Here is a 17,231-nt window from a genome sequence, read left to right as displayed (position 1 = left end):
TTATCTCCTGAGAAAAGGAACTAGGCTCTCCCCCTTTCGTCCTGTCCTGCCATGGATGTTTGGAGCTGCAGCAGCCATCTTGCAACTATAAGGCAATAAATCTGCAGATGAGAAAGCAATGTACTTAGGATGTTGTAGAGAAAGCATGGAAAAGCCTGGGTTCTTGAGGACATTTCTGAGCCACTGAGCTGTTCCTGGAGCTCCCGCTCTCTGGACTTCTTGTTCTGTTCATTAAATGCCTTTACTGCTCAAACTCTGTTAGGATAATCTTTTTACAACCTAACATCCTTACTGATAGGCGTGTTGTGTGGATCCTTCTCTCTTGCTTTTTTCTGGTATTCTGTTCTCTAGCTCCTTTTGTACTCCTCCAACTTGCACTCTGCAAAGATTTGGTCATGTAATCCCTGCCACTCCAGTTGCTCCCCAATTTTCTTAATACTTGACACTGTTCATCCCCCCTTCCTGAGGACTCGGCCTCCTTGGGTTTTTGTGATGAATCCCATCTTCTCTTGTTCTTGCACTGACTTCTTCGCACCATGAGCTGCCCTTGCTGAACGCCTGCTACAGAGTAGGAGTTGAACTTGAATGTTTCCAAAGGTCATTTTATTTACTCTGTATAAAAAAATCTTTCAATTTAGGTATTATTATCCCCACTTTACAGATGCAGAACGTAGGCTCTACAAGGTTAATTAACTTGCCCAAGGGTCTTTGGTTAGTAAGTGACACGGCTGGGATTTGACTGAGGTATGTATCTTTGGCTTCAATTGCACCATTTTGCCCAAGTCTAGGTAGTGTTGGTCCCTTTCTCATAGTTTTCTCTCTCTTTATTTTTATTAAGTGAGTGGGAGAGAGAGACAGACTCCCACATGTACACTGACCAGGATACACCTGGCAAGCCTCCTACTAGGTGATGCTCTCTCCATCTGGGGTTGCTGCTCTGCTGCTTGGCAACCAAGCTATTTTTAGTACCTGAGACGAGGCCATGGAGCCATCCTCAGCGCCTGGGCCCAACTTGCTCAAACTATTCGAGCCATGGCTGTGGGAGAGGAATATATGGGGGGGGGGCAGGGGAGGGATGGTGAAGCAGATAGTTGCTTCTCCTATGTGCCCTGACCACGAATCAAACCCGGGGCTGATGCTCTAATGTTGAGCTAACTGGCCAGGGCTCTCATAGCTCTCTCTCTCTTTTTTTTTTTTTGTATTTTTCTGAAGTTGGAAATGGGGAGGCAGTCAGACAGACTCCTGCATGCACCCGACCGGGATCCACCCGGCATGCCCACCAGGGGGCGATGCTCTGCCCCTCTGGGGCGTCGCTCTGTTGCAACCAGAGCCATTCTAGCGCCTGAGGCAGAGGCCACAGAGCCATCCTCAGCACCCGGGCCAACTTTGCTCCAATGGAGCCTTGGCTGCAGGAGGGGAAGAGAGAGACAGAGAGGAAGGAGAGGGGGAGGGGTGGAGAAGCAGATGGGTGCTTCTCTTGTGTGCCCTGGCCGGGATCGAACCCGGGACCTCTGCATGCCAGGCCGACGCTCTACCACTGAGCCAACCGGCCAGGGCCACTCTCATAGCTCTCTTGAGAGAGGGTTCCTAAGGTCAAGTGACCCATTCTTATGGTAGCAACTATTACTTATCTAGAGAGACCTCCCAAGTCTTTTTTTTTATTTATTTTTTTATTTTTTATTTTTCTGAAGCTGGAAACGGAGAGACAGTCAGACAGACTCCCGCATGCGCCCGACCGGGATCCACCCGGCACGCCCACCATGGGGCGATGCTCTGCCCACCAGGGGGCGGTGCTCTGCCCATCCTGGGCGTCGCCATGTTGCGACCAGAGCCACTCTAGTGCCTGAGGCAGAGGCCACAGAGCCATCCCCAGCGCCCGGGCCATCTTTGCTCCAATGGAGCCTCGGCTGCGGGAGGGGAAGAGAGAGACAGAGAGGAAAGCGCGGCGGAGGGGTGGAGAAGCAAATGGGCGCTTCTCCTGTGTGCCCTGGCCAGGAATCGAACCCGGGTCCTCCGCACGCTAGGCCGATGCTCTACCGCTGAGCCAACCGGCCAGGGCCCCAAGTCTTAACTTATAGTCTTACACTGTCCCCTTAGTCCTAAAAAAGAAATCACTGAAGCTTCTCCTTTCCTTTACACCTAGCAAATACAGAGTTACCTAGTCTGCCCTTGTGATTTCTGACCATGGCCTCTCCCAGCCAATGGATGGATAGTCCTGCATCCTTTTTGTCTACCCCTCCCTTCTTCATCTCCTGTGCTCAGTTGAAAGCAGCAGCCTGTGGCGACTCCATTTAAAATGTTTCTTGATTCTGTCCCTTCGCCCTCATTCCTAGGCAGTGACCCGTGTGCCTCCCACCCCCACCACCTGGTTTTTAGCACAATAGCTTTCTTCCTGTTCTTCCTGCTTCACCCCCTCCCTCTAATCCATCCCTGAGGTGCTCCCAGGTGACCTGTTCCAGCACATTGCTTTCCCTTTGCCCTCACTGTTTCGGCTCCCTCGCAGGCCCTCGTTGCCTTACTTCAACGACTTTTCATTATCTGGTTCCGGCCTGGTTTCTCTATGGAGTAGTTCAAATCAGCCAGCAGGGTCTGCTGTTTCAGATGTGCCTTCCCCTTCCTTAACTTGCAGCTGCTCATTGGTCCAGCCCTGCCTGTCCTCCTCTAAGTACCAGACACCTCATCGTTCAGAAGCATCCTCTGGGCCCTCGAGCCAGGGGAAGACTCCAGTCACCAGACCACGGGGGCCTCTCCCTCCTCAGCTTTCCCACAACTCTCATTATCTCCCAGTGGGTCACTGGGGCACCTGTCAGTTGTTCATTGTGCCATGGTGTCTAACTTGGCTTTCCCAAACAAGACTGTAAAGTCACTTAGGATTGGGACCATGCCTCTCCCTGCCTGAGGCTCAAGGTTGGAGAACTGAATGGTCATTCTCTTTCCTATAAGTCACCCTACCTTCCTATACAGATACTAATTGAGCACCTATTATGCTCCAGGAACTATTCCAAGCACTGGAATGCAGCCAAGGAGACAGAGTTCTTGCCACCAAGGGGCTAATGGTTTAATAAGGGAAGACCGACAAATAAATTTTAGAAGGGTATGGTTATTTTGTAGGGGAAGTATAGGATGCTCGTCATAGGGGCGCCTAACCACAGCTAGCATGCCAGGGAAGGCTTCCGCAAGGAAGTACATTTTATTTATTTATTTATTTATTTATTTATTTATTTATTTATTGTATTTTTCTGAAGCTGGAAACGGGGAGAGACAGTCAGACAGACTCCCGCATGCATCTGACCGGGATCCACCCGGCACGCCCACCAGGGGCGACGCTCTGCCCACCAGGGGGCGATGCTCTGCCCCTCCAGGGTGTCACTCTGCCGCGACCAGAGCCACTCTAGCGCCTGGGGCAGAGGCCAAGGAGCCATCCCCAGCGCCCTGGCCATCCTTGCTCCAATGGAGCCTTGGCTGTGGGAGGGGAAGAGAGAGACAGAGAGGAAGGAGGGGGGGGGTGGAGAAGCAAATGGGCGCTTCTCCTATGTGCCCTGGCCGGGAATCGAACCCAGGCCCCCCACACGCCAGGCCGACGCTCTACCGCTGAGCCAACCGGCCAGGGCAAGGAAGTACATTTTATTTTCTATTTTATGTTTTAAAAGTTTCAATTTCTACTGTTAGTTTCAGCAAAAAATATAACATCTTAATAAATTAGAATAAACAAAATGTAGGATGGGGGAAACTGTACTTCCCCAGGGAAGTCAGCTTTAGATTGGGACCTGAGGGGATGTATCCCGGCGAAGAGGAGGGAAAGCACACTCCAGGCAGAGCGCAGATGAGGGAAGGCTGAAGAGAGGTACAGAGCCTGGTGCATTCGAGGGACTGAAACCCAAGTGCACGTGGCCGTGGCTGGCGTGGAGGGGGAGAGGGAGAGAGGGGGGAGAGGGCGTGGGAGTGATAGGCAGAGCCAGACGGGCTGGGTCCAGGAACAGTAGGAGCCCAGGGTGTTGTGGTCTCGGTGGACAGAGGGTGATTTTTCGCTGAGGAAGCTGTAGACCAGGGGTCCCCAAACTACAGCCCGAGGGCCGCATGCGGCCCCTGAGGCCATTTATCCGGCCCCCGCCGCACTTCCGGAAGGAGCACCTCTTTCATTGGTGGTCAGTGAGAGGAGCACATTGACCATCTCATTAGCCAAAAGCAGGTCCATAGTTCCCATTGAAATACTGGTCAGTTTGTTGATTTAAATGTACTTGTTCTTTATTTTAAATATTGTATTTGTTCCCGTTTTGTTTTTTTACTTTAAAATAAGATATGTGCAGTGTGCACAGGGATTTGTTCATAGTTTTTTTTTTTTAATAGTCTGGCTCTCCAACGGTCTGAGGGCAAGTGAACTGGCCTCCTGTGTAAAAAGTTTGGGGTCCCCTGCTGTAGACACAGGGCACGCTCAGGGGGCCCAGAAGCAGGAGTAGATGACACGGAGGCAGGGAGTGGTCAAGTAGCTCATAGAACTCTGGCACTATGGAAACGTTCCAATCACTGGAACCCGCCTTATGACCTTGCTGGTGGGCGGGAGTTCCGGAAGCACTGCAAGGAGTTGACCACCCGCAAAGCACGGTAAGAGGAAAGCCAGGAACAAGGTGCCTATAAAACCTAGTGTCCGGAGTGGGATGGTTCAGACCAGGTCCTGGGGCCCGGAAGATGGGCCTCATAGTGCTCAAGGGCTCAGGACAGCATTTCCTCCTTCCCACCAGCGCCCAGTACCCAGCTCCTGGCTAGTGGCTTCTGGCTCTGGCTCTCGTGGTGGCTGTCACTCTGGGAGGAGACATCTCTGCCTCTCCTTCCACAGCAGGAGCTGTCCTTGGGAGAGTGGGGTTAACGAAGGCCACTTCCTCAACATTCATTTCCTACCCAGCCTGCACCAACCTAAGCAAATAGCGACTTTCTTTTCAAGGCCATTGGACAAACTTGTCCAAACATGCAAAGCCAATAAGTGAGCCTGAACTGAGGTCTTTAACTACTATAGCACCCCACCCCTCCACCCCTGCCGCCCAGAAGGATTTTCTATCATTTACAAAATAAAATTTTCATTTATATTCATTCCTTCTCCTAGAACAAATCAGATGTAAAATGGTTGGTTCAAACACTGTCTCAAAGGAATTCCGCTTTCTCTCTCTGTTCCAGAGATTTGGCTTTAATTCAACAAATGTTTATTGAGCCAGATATTATTCTAGGCATTTGGGATACATCAGTGAACATAACAAAGATCCCTGACCAAGCTTACAATTTAGAGGCAAGACAAGCAGAAGACATAGTAGGTGATATTGTTGGCCAGACAATGAGATGATTGCTACAGAAAAAGAATAAGAAGGTGCAGTAAATAGAGAAGTTCTCTATTCCCACGAGCCAGCCTACCCTCGTGGGAATGAGGGTGGAGAGCTTGCGAGGGAAGGAAGAGAGAGGAAACCCTGCTGTTTTCCTTTATAAGCCCTTGTTCCTGGTTGGAATTTTAAACTAATTTCATGTATTACTTTGATAACAATTAAATTCAAACAGTGCTGTAACTCTATTGGGAGGTGAAGGTGGCAGGGTGAGCTGAGTTCTCTTCTGTCAGTGCAGAAAACAGGATGAGGTTTCTAAAGTTAATAAACCAAGAAACAGAAGGCATATCATTTAGCAATGTAAAAAAATAAAAACCTATCAGAAGAATTTAAAGCGGAAAGAGCCAAAAGAGTGAAAAGGTATTCCTTCTCGGGGTGGGGGAGAACGGCTAAAGGTAGGAAAGCATAGGGTAGAGCAGGCAGGGCACTCTTGCCGTTATTATAAGCCTTTTAGTATGTTGGGATTTTTCAAAATCATAAGCATGTGTTACTTTGATGATTAAAAAAACACATTCTGGCCCTGGCCGGTTGGCTCAGTGGTAGAGCGTTGGCCTGGCGTGCGGGGGACCCGGGTTCGATTCCCAGCCAGGGCACATAGGAGAAGCGCCCATTTGCTTCTCCACCCCCCCCTCCTTCCTCTCTGTCTCTCTCTTCCCCTCCCGCAGCCAAGGCTCCATTGGAGCAAAGATGGCCCGGGCGCTGGGGATGGCTCCTTGGCCTCTGCCCCAGGCGCTAGAGTGGCTCTGGTCGTGGCAGAGCGATGCCCCGGAGGGGCAGAGCATCACCCCCTGGTGGGCAGAGCTTCGCCCCTGGTGGACGTGCCGGGTGGTTCCCGGTCGGGCACATGCGGGAGTCTGTCTGACTGTCTCTCCCCGTTTCCAGCTTCAGAAAGAAAACAAAACAAAACAAAACACATTCTCCTAAGCTCTTGGGCAGGTCATGGCAGTGTCTTGGGGACTTTTGTAGGGTGTGAAGGGTGGTAGAGCAGGTAAGTTCTGCCTCCCTTTATCCAAGTCCGCTGTCTTTTATTTGTTTTATATATCTGCTTTTGTGCAAGATTTTGTCTGAACAAAAGGCTCTGTAGGTGAAATCGGTTTGAACTCCATGAACCCTTTTGACTCTCATAATTAATGATGCTTTATAAGCACCTATTACCCGTTATTCCCCTGCCTATATACTTCCTCAAAGAATTTTCATCATTGAACTAGCAGCCTTGCAGACTTCCCCAGCTGGGTATGGTTTGAAGTGACTGGTGTGTTTGTGCAGTTTGTTTGGTATGGAAGTGAGACTTGTGGTCAATCATTTGATGATTGTTATTCTTGTGTCTCTGGAGCCACTGTAAGAACAGGGGCATATATCTTTGGGTAGTGTCCCTGCCCTCTAGCACAGTGACTCTTGTAATGACAGGTAGCACTTTAGCTGAGTGTCCCCCAATGTCATCCCATTTTCTCCTGGGGTAGCTGTGAATCCTGATGGAAACTTGCCTCACATCTCTCTTCCTAGATAGATAGATAGATAGATAGATAGATAGATAGATAGATAGATATGAAAACTGACTATGAATGAAATTAAGAAAGGGAGGCAGGCCCTGGCCGGTTGGCTCAGCGGTAGAGCGTCGGCCTGGCGTGCGGGGCACCCGGGTTCGATTCCCGGCCAGGGCACATAGGAGAAGCGCCCATTTGCTTCTCCACCCCCCCCTCCTTCCTCTCTGTCTCTCTCTTCCCCTCCCGCAGCCAAGGCTCCACTGGAGCAAAGATGGCCCGGGCGCTGGGGATGGCTCCTTGGCCTCTGCCCCAGGCGCTAGAGTGGCTCTGGTTGCGACAGAGCGATGCCCTGGAGGGGCAGAGCATCGCCCCTGGTGGGCGTGCCGGGTAGATCCCGGTCGGGCGCATGCGGAGTCTGTCTGACTGTCTCTCCCCGTTTCCAGCTTCAGAAAAATACAAAAAAAAAAAAAAAAAAAAAAAAAGGGGAGGCAGTCCCCCACAAGCTTATTCATTTCCTAGTGACTCTACTTCCAGATACGTGTTTGATACTATTGCTAGGATGGGTCCCCTCCATTCATGTTTCTAGGGCCTTTGTGATCATCCCTATTGTTGCCCAGCAGCTGCTTTCATGGGTTTGAGGTTCCAGAGATTCTGCATTTCCAGGCAACTTTCATGCCTTCTCTTTATTTGTCTGGGCATATGACACTAGTCCTTGAAGTCCAAACTCAAATGTCATGCAGTTGTAAAACCTTTTCTGGATCCCGACTCTGAGGCAACTATTTCCACCTTAGCACTTATCACAGAGCCTGGTCATTGATTATATTTTGGTATCCTTTGGGGGGAGGGGTGGAAACATCCCATGGTCATCTTTCCGTATGGCATACAGTAGGTGTTCAATAACTGCTCACTTAGCTAAATGAAGCGTGTTTGTTGATCTTTTCTGTGCTTTAGGAAATCTTGCTGAGCCTGAAAGAAACATCACTGTGAGAAGATTTCCAGCAAGGCTTCTCCACAAATCTTTTCCTGTTTTCCTCTTGAAAGACCAGATTTGAAAAAGTCAGGTAACATCCAGAGAAAGCTCCGCATGCTTGGAGGGATCCTATCTGGGGAGGGAAAATTATTACCACCGTTGTACAGATCAGAGAAACTGAGGCTCAGAGGGATTGAGACTTGTATTCACACAGTAAATAGCAGAGCAAGTGGTTGAAACCCTGTCTTCTGACTCCAGGGACCCTGTTTCCTACCACGCACTTCCTCCGAGTCTCTGCAGCGTGCTCTGAGATGACACCATTTAACTTTCCAGACCACAATCTCCCCCTCAAACATTCAAGCAATTGGCCCTGGCTGGTTGGCTCAGTGGTAGAGCGTCGGCCTGGTGTGCGGGGGACCCGGGTTCGATTCCCGGCCAGGGCACATAGGAGAAGTGCCCATTTGCTTCTCCACCCCCCCTCCTTCCTCTCTGTCTCTCTCTTCCCCTCTCGCAGCCAAGGCTCCATTGGAGCAAAGATGGCCCGGGCGCTGGGGATGGCTCCTTGGCCTCTGCCCCAGGCGCTAGAGTGGCTCTGGTCGCGGCAGAGCGATGCCCCGGAGGGGCAGAGCATCGCCCCCTGGTGGGCAGAGCATCGCCCCTGGTGGGCGTGCCAGGTGGATCCCGGTCGGGCGCATGCGGGAGTTTGTCTGACTGTCTCTCTCCGTTTCCAGCTTCAGAAAAATACAAAAAAAAAAAAAAAAAAAAAATTCAAGCAATTGTTTTCCTCCTTGACCCAGGTGCTGAGAATGTCCCTGGCTCCCCTGCGTTTTCTCCGCTTCCCTGAGATTTGCTAGCTCTTTCCCTGGCTCTGCTGCAGTTTACAGGAGTTCGTTTTCCTCTCATCTCTTTCCAGGTATCATGCTTTCCAAATCTTTCAGGTGGTTTCTTTCTCTGGCTATGGTCCTTTTTTGGGGGGGGGGGGGAGGGAAGACTTTCCAATAGCTTGGAGCCATAGATTAGAGAATGATAACAGTGAATTCATTAGTGAATCTCCTTTGATGTTATTTTGTGGGCAAACTCATCAATTTATGACAAAAACATCAAAGAGCTAGGCTCTTGCATAGAACTGGTTGGTCTCAAGGCAGCTAGGTAATAATGATTAGTCAGATTAAATCTCAACATCTCCTCCTGCTTAAAAAGTTAAAGTCCCAATGACTGGAGTGTGGGAACATTCCGTTCTGTCACATCCCATCCCAGCCTGAGTCAGCTCAGTATGAAACTATCCCGACCCCAGATTTGGACCTTTTTGCCTGGCCTCCACTTGAATGCCTCCAGGCCTTGAGGTCTGCTGAGATTGTTATAACAGCCCTGGAGGCAATGTGGTAATAAAAGCTAAGGCTGTTAAAGTCTCTTTTCAGTCAGAGGAGCTGAATATTGAGAGAGATCATTCACCCTTGTGTGGATGATCTCAGTGTTCTCTCTAGAGTCTTAGTCTTTTAAAGTCAATTACAAGCAGGAGAACTCTCTTTGGACTACATAGGGAAGTGCCAGCACCATGCTTGGCACATAGCAAGTTTTCCATACATAATGTTGAACTTGCTTGTCAAAGAAGGTCATGATGTATGAAGTCTGGCTAGTGGAAGTGGAGTAGAGAGTAGAGCTCAGGTCTTTACTTATACTACAAAACTTCCTAACTCACATCTCTGGCTGTTTATTCTGCTTCTTCTATGGTGTGCATGGTATACAAAGCCATCCCTTCCATGTTTCCCCTGAGTCCCATCCTCTGCTGACCTATTAAGACCTTGCTTATGCAATGAATCCTCTCTTTTCTGAACCATCAAGGTTTCCCTGTGCACTTGCTTATTTAGGATACAAACAAGCTCTGATGTCTCCCATCTTAAAAGAACCTGCCTAGGTCCTGGCCAGTTGGCTCAGCAGTAGAGCATCAGCCCAGTGTGTGGAAGTCCTGCGTTCGATTCCTGGTCAGGGCACACAGGAGAAGTGCCCATCTGCTTCTCCACCCTTCCTTTTCCCCTTCCTCTCTATCTCTCTCTTCCATTCCCGCAGCTAAGGCTCCTTGGAGCAAAGTTGGCCCCTGCACTAAGGATGACTCCATGGCCTCCACCTCAGGCACTAGAATGGCTCTGGTTGAAGCAGAGCAACATCCCCAGATGGCCTGAACATCGCCCCCTGGTGGGCATGCCGGGTGGATCCCAGTTGGGTGTATGTGGGAGTGTCTGTCTCCCCCCTCCACCACTTCTCCCTTTGGAAAAAATATAAAAACAACAACAACAACAACAACAACAACAAAACAACAAAGAGCCTGCCTGCTCTTACTTCTCCTTCAAGTCACCATGCTACTCTTTGCTCCTTTTACAGCAAAATGCCTCTAAAGAGTTGTCTACACTCTCAGTATCTCTGCTTTCTCTCCTCCATTCTAACTCTCAAGCCCACTGTAATCAAGATTTCATCCCCACTCTCCATTAAACCAGCTCTTATTAAGGTCACCAGTGACCCTGTTGCTGCCGTGAACAGAAAAGGGGCCGCACACTAAACCTGACGAGCTTACAAACACAGAGACAGAACACAACCACACAGGGCGGTGGTCTGAACATAAAACTCCCTATCTAAACGTGGGTCGTGGCGGGAGTCACAGCCGAGGCCTGTAGCTTCCTTGACAAAGGTCAATCTTCACTTTCGAAATTGTCTGTTGTCTTTGTGCATCTAAGATAACATATCTTTGAAACGTCAGAATGATCTTTTTCAGACGCCTCGAAGGCACAGCCGCTGGTGCCAGAGCAGGAGGCCGCGTGGTTGTTCTGTTGCCCACCTACCATTCCATGTGCCATCGAGTAGATTATCCTGCATCCAACGTGAAGGAAGCACGTGTCTCTCTCCGCTTTGCTTTTCATCCAATCTCCGAGACTTCTCCACTTTGCTTTCTCCTGCCTCCTTAGTCTGCTGCCAGGGAATTTCATGTAATCCCTCTTAGGTTTTCTCCCTTGAGATTTTGCTTCTCTGTCATTGCCATCAAATAAACTCTTACAAGACTTTCTTAGCCTGGATGTTCTTTGGCCGATACTGCCCAGTTCAGTGGCATTTCTCAGTCCTAATCTTATTCTACACGTGAGTAGCACTCAGCACGGCTGGTTAGGCTCTGTCACCAGGTTTCTCGTCTGGCTCCAGGACATTGCTCTCTCTTGGGTCTCCTCCTACTTCACTGGCCACTCCTCGCAGCCTCCTTTAGTCTTCCCAATCTGTAAGTAAGTAACAAATTGCCCACAATCAGTTCTTGGACAATTTTTTAAAGTTATACCCACTAGAGGACCTTGTTGAGTCCCATAGTTTTAAATATCACTCACATACTGGTTATATTTCCTGAAGTTATATTTCCAACCCTCTTTCTCTCCCCTTAACCTCAACTGCCGACTCTACTTAGATGGATAACATGCATATCAAACTTCAAACCTAAATCAACTTAACACAGTGGTAGTCAACCTGGTCCCTACCGCCCACTAGTGGGCGTTCCAGCTTTCATGGTGGGCGGTAGCGGAGCAACCAAAGTATAAATAAAAAGATAGATTTAACTATATAGTAAGTTGTTTTATAAAGATTTATTCTGCCAAACTTAGCGAAAATCCCACATAAAGTACTTGGTAAGTAATTATTATTATATGCTTTAACTTGCTGTAACTCTGCTTTATAAATTTTATAAAGTAAAGTGACTTCCTTACTTTATAAATCACCATTACTGTGGAACCGGTGGGCGGTTAGAAAATTTTACTACTAACAGAGATACAAAAGTGGGCGGTAGGTATAAAAAGGTTGACTACCCCTGACACATCCAACACCCTGTACTCTCCATCTCCACTCAGCCCTTAGTCTTCTCTGCTCAATAAACAGCAACTCCTTCTTTCAGTGGCTCAGAATTCAAAACTTGGAATCATCTCTGACTCTCTTTTATACAACACCCCCAAACTATCTACAGATCTTGTCAGCATTTCCTTCAAATTATATCTAGAGTATGGTTGCTTTTCACCACCTCCACCCTGGTCTAAGCCACCACCATATCTTGCCTGGATGATTCTATCAGCCTCCTAATTGGTCTCACTGCTTTTATCCTTGCCTTCCCCAACACTAGCATACAGAGTAATCTTTTTAAAAAACTGCAATTAAGTAATGCCAGGCCTGTTCTGTAAGTCTTTTAAGGCTTGCTATCTTATTTGCTGAATGAAATCATAAGTCCTTATCAGGGCCAACAAGCCCTATAAGACTTGGCTTTTGCGACCTCTGTGATCTCAGCTCCCATCTCTCTTCGTCTTGCCCACACCAGTCTAGCTACTGCTTTCCCTGCTATTCTTTGAAGATGCTAAACCCCTTCCTGCCTCAGGGCCCTTGTACTCTGCTCTCTAATCCTTATCACTCTTCCCTTTAGTATCTGGAGGTTAAATTCTCTCACTTTCTTCAGGCCTCTGTCCAAATTTCACCTTATCGAAAAAACTATGACTATTCTTTCTGAAATAAACTCTCCTCATTACTGTGCTTTATTTTTCTTCCTAGCAATGAGCATACCTGGACATATTTTATACTATTTGCTAATCTGTTATTGATTGTTAACCCCCTTAATAGGTAAATTCAATAAGAACAAAGTCTTTGTGCATTTAGTCATTTACTCATTGCTGTATCCCAAGCTCCCAGAAGAGTGCCTGATACATAGTAAGTGTTCAAAAAATTATATGCTGAATGAATGGGTATGTTGAATAAACTCACGGAGGACTCTTGTCATCAGGTGAAGAGGGTGGTTACCAGATGGTTGTCTAATTAATATGATCGAAATCAGGTGTGAGACACTGGGAGCGTTATACATAAAGATCATCAGATTATGCATTTATTTATTACCAGTGACCACCATGGGATTTAGTTTTCAGGTTGCTTCTTTTTTTTTTTTTTTTGTATTTTTCTGAAGCTGGAAACGGGGAGAGACAGTCAGACAGATTCCCGCATGCGCCCGACCGGGATCCACCCGGCATGCCCACCAGGGGCGAAGCTCTGCCCACCAGGGGGCGATGCTCTGCCCCTCCGGGGCATCGCTCTGCCGTGACCAGAGCCACTCTAGCGCTTGGGGCAGAGGCCAAGGAGCCATCCCCAGCGCCTGGGCCATCTTTGCTCCAATGGAGCCTTGGCTGCGGGAGGGGAAGAGAGAGACAGAGAGGAAGGGGGGGGGGTGGAGAAGCAAATGGGCGCTTCTCCTATGTGCCCTGGCCGGGAATCGAACCCGGGTCCCCCGCACGCCAGGCCGATGCTCTACCGCTGAGCCAACCAGCCAGGGCCTTCAGGTTGCTTCTTGATGCTAAATCACTTGTCAAATTCTAAGGTAGAACACACAGCTGCCTTTGACTACTTTAGCATGTCACTTATCCTCAGGGACTCAGTGTGTTCATCTGTGAAACAGGCAGTTGGAGATGTGGTTCTACTAGTTTATGGTCCATGAGATGCTGGAGGGTGTCAGTGCCATCAAGAGGATCAACCACATGGGCCCTGGAGCTTGACTGCCTGTGTTTGAATCTCTCCTCCATCCTTACAAGCCACATGACTTTAGGAAATTTTACTCAGTTTCCTTCTTTGTAAAGTGGGAATAATAAAAGAATAATGACTCGTTTAATGAGTTATTGAATAATTAATAATTCAATAATGTATTTAATTCAAAGAATAACTGTGAGAATTATATATAATAATACATGTAAAATACATAGCGTACTGTCTGGCACATAGGAAGTGCTCAATACATGTTAGCTATCAAAAATGAAATGTTCTGGGGGAAGTTTTGAGGGGTCATTGCTATTAATGTGTCTTAGGGGCAACAATATATCCTAGAATATGAGATGAGATGGAATCTTTAAAGGTGTGGTAGTAATATTATGATTATTATCACGTAGGTAGGAGAGTGCCTTTATCTTTGGAGATGCATGGTGCGGTCCTTAAGAACAAAGCCTCACAATATCTGTCACTTCCTAGCAATCTAGTCATATATTTCTCTCTGTTTTTGTCTCTATCAAGCACATATGGTGAAATATTAGTTGTTGAAGCTAGGTGGACAGGATAGTTTATTGTATTATTCTTTCAACTTTTTGGTATGTTTAAAAAATTCAAAATACAAGGTTGAAGGAGAATTAAAAAAAAAAAAAGAACTCTAGAAATAGTCTAGTTAAGTCCAACATGTTTTACAGAAAGAAGGCTCAGATGTGAAGCGTTTGCCTCAGGTCATACAGCTGGGAAGCCCGAGTCAGACTGGTTCTCCTGGTTGCTCACCTCTCCCGCTGTGTGGGCTGCTGCTGTAGACCCTCAGGCAGCCATGAGCGGCAGGGGAGCGCGCTCAGCTTTCCCTCAAGGAGCCCAAAGGCTATTATGGGTGTGTAAAAAGACACCTGTGTTGGTGTTTCCTTTTAATTTATTAAGCAAATAGGTCATCTGGTTGGAGGGTGTGATGTCGAAAATATGAAGGCAACACCAGAGCCAGACCTGTCGTCCTTAGAGAGTGGGCATACCAGTTTGGCACCATTAGCTTGTGGTTTTTGAGTGGCTGTGGTGTGTGTGTAAACTCTGGGAATTCAGAGGAGAGAGGAGAGAGGGGCGGACGGGGGTCAGGAAGAGCAGCAAGGAGAGACTGGCTGCAATTTCTGGAGCTCCCTAGAAAAAGGGGCCCCAGGCCTGACCAGGCGGTGGCGCAGTGGATAGAACGTCGGACTGGGATGCAGAGGACCCAGGTTCGAGACCCCGAGGTCGCCAGCTTGAGGGCGGGCTCATCCGGCCTGAGGAAAAAAAAAAAAAAAAAAAAAAGACTCACTAGCTTGGACCCAAGATTGCTGGCTCCAGCAAGGGGTTACTCGGTCTGCTGTAGCCCCTCAGTCAAGGCACGTATGAGAAAGCAATCAATGAACAACTAAGGTGTCGCAACGAAAAACTGATGATTGATGCTTCTCATCTCTCTCCGTTCCTGTCTGTCGGTCCCTATCCATCCCTCTCTCTGACTCTCTCTGTCTCTGTAAGAAAATAAAAAATAAAAATAAGGACCCCAGGAGACCAGGGTATGAAACGCGGAGACATATTTAAAGAAAAGAAATGATTCTCTCTCTGCGGTCTGCAGCATCCTCCTCTAGCTAATAGGGTTCAAGGCAGTGAAAGGAAGAGAAAGGGAGAAGAGGGAACGTCCATGGATGCCTGGGGTTGGGGGCACGGAGAAGAAACAGGAAAGGAAGGAAATAAATACTGAAGCTGCAGCCTGGGCCACGGTGGGGGAGGGGCTACAGGGGGAGGGGTGACACGTGAGTCCAGGACGAACGAGTCGAGGACCCTCAGCCTCCGCGGGTTGGAGTATCTTCCCCAGACCTGTCCTGCCTGTCCGTCCCTGGACGCGCGGCCGCGGGCGCAGAGCTCCCGGCGCTCCCACCGGGGGGAAGGGCAGGCGGGAGAGGCGGGGCCTCGGAGGGCGGCGCGGAGCCGCGGGCCGTGGGCCGCGGGCGGGGCTCCTCTCGGGCGGGCGGGCGCCGGAGTCCGGGGCCGCCGCTTCCCTCCCGGTCCGCGGAGGCGCCTGGCCCCTCCTCCCCCGCCGCCCCCACCCCGTCGCCGGTGTCAAACATAACCCCGGCCGTTGCCTGCAGGAGCGGCGGCAGCCGGCAGCCAGGCGGTGCGCAGCCTCGGGCGCGGCCTCGCCTCGCCCGCATCAGCACCGCGGACAGCACAGCGGCCGTACCCGGGACCCGGGACCCGGGAGCCCGCCGGGCCGCCCGGCCACCCGGCCGCCGGCGTCGGGGCCCGCGGCGTCAGCATCAGCACCACGGACAGCGCACAGGCTTCGCCGCCGCCAGCCCACCTGCTCCGCGAGTCCGCACCGCGGTCAGCCCCCCGTGACCAGCCCCGCAGCTGGCTCCGAGCTCTCAGCGCCCCGGAACATGGCCACCGAGGTAGGGGGCGAGCACTCGGCCCTCAGGCAGTGCCAGACTGCTGCGGGAACAGATCCCCGCTAGGGGCGGACTGGGCGGGGAAGGATGACGGGGTGTGGGGGTGTGGGGAGTGAGGTGGGGTGCGGTGGGTTCCCGGCCGGGTCCAGAGCGAAGGGGTGGATGGGGCAGTGGCAAGGTGGAAGAGAGAGGCTCCTCTTTGAGAGCTCATCTCACTCCTGGTGTGTCAATCTTCCCCATCTGAGCCCCGAAGCTGTCCGTGCCACTTGTTGGCACTAGTGCCAGGGTTGCTCCAGGGCTTCAGCTGGGGTTTCCCCTTCCTCTAGACTTCAGGTTCTGAGGCTGCTTCCCTAGAGGGTTGGAAACGAGCCTAGGAGAGGGAATGCGGCTGGCTGCTGTTGCTATGCGGTGCAGCTCTCCAGTTCTGAGCCCACAAACCTGGCTAAGGGACCATAAACTCACCTGCACATCAGCACTTCCCTTTGGGGACCAGGGGGAAGACGAGGGATCCTCAGACCAACCCCCAAGTGGTTGGTTTTAATGAGCTGCCTGCACCAAGCCCTGCTTTTGCACCCTTACTTGCTTTCTCACCTGACTCCAGTTGCCTGTACCATGCGTCTGCATTTCTCCTGTGTCTGATGGGAGGAGCCGCCTTCTGCAAGGTGTGCCTATAGGTGTGTCACCTTCAAGGGACTTGAAAGCTGAACCAAAGGACTTGTTGGCTGAGGGCAGAATCTATGAGCAATGCTTAAGAGATCAGGAATTACCTCCTCTAACCTCTCATTTCATGAGAGAAATAGAGCTCTTTATGTTACCACTTAATAAGTGGTAAAGCTAACACATGGAGCAGGGGAGGTCTACTTGATATTCACATAGCACACCAGCCAAGTTGCTGAAAGTTTCTTCCTTTGAATTTTTGGAGTCGGACCCAGAACATTAGTGTCTCCCAAGTTCTGATGTTGACTTCTTTTGTGCTGTTTCTTCACTTTCAACACAGCTGGAACACAGCCATGGGGACAGCAGAGGCTTTTGAATGATTTTGTGCAGTGCCTCTGGGCATCCTGGTGAATAGCATGACATCAATACTAAGCGTTATTGTTGTTATTCTGCTGTTGTCGCCACCACAGGACAAGGTGCAATTGCTTGGCATCCCTTGGCTTTCTGACAAGGCAACAGTGTTAGCTAGGAGAGCTTGCCCCAAGGACTGTGTGATGGGGAGGCCCTGAGCAGACCCATGGAGCTTGGTTTCTAGGGTGGAGAGATGCAGTTTGCTCAGAAAGTGCCAAAGACACTGGGAAGAGCAGGAAGAACAAAGGAGAAATAGCCAAGGAGCTGGTCACTTTCCAGATAGGCTGCCAGACTGCAGCAGAGCTGCTGGTATTAGGCAGGAAGGAAACTTCAGCCACATGGGCACATTTGGGCCAGTGGTGTGAGCAAAAAAAAAAAAAAAAGA

At 49.8% G+C, this 17,231-nt stretch overlaps 1 protein-coding gene across 2 annotated transcripts in view; it reads left to right on the top strand.

The window, feature by feature from the left end:
* The window catches only part of GOLGA7B (golgin A7 family member B), a 33,224-nt gene that overhangs the window by 2,901 nt on the left and 13,092 nt on the right, over positions 1–17,231 (top strand). The window contains exons 2-3 of one of the 2 annotated variants that reach the window (XM_066355264.1): positions 7,802–7,911; positions 15,479–15,781. In XM_066355264.1, coding sequence (XP_066211361.1) covers positions 15,770–15,781 — 12 coding nt within the window. In that variant the 5' untranslated portion in view covers positions 7,802–7,911; positions 15,479–15,769. Of the gene's footprint in view, positions 1–7,801; positions 7,912–15,383; positions 15,782–17,231 lie in introns of those variants that run through there. The other variant, XM_066355263.1, reaches the window with a different exon arrangement.

The sequence above is a fragment of the Saccopteryx leptura genome, chromosome 13 (genome assembly GCF_036850995.1).
Source record: "Saccopteryx leptura isolate mSacLep1 chromosome 13, mSacLep1_pri_phased_curated, whole genome shotgun sequence".
NCBI classification, from domain to species: Eukaryota; Metazoa; Chordata; class Mammalia; order Chiroptera; family Emballonuridae; genus Saccopteryx; species Saccopteryx leptura.
Note: the sequence above shows the minus strand (reverse complement) of the source record. Positions and strands in the feature narration are given on the sequence as shown.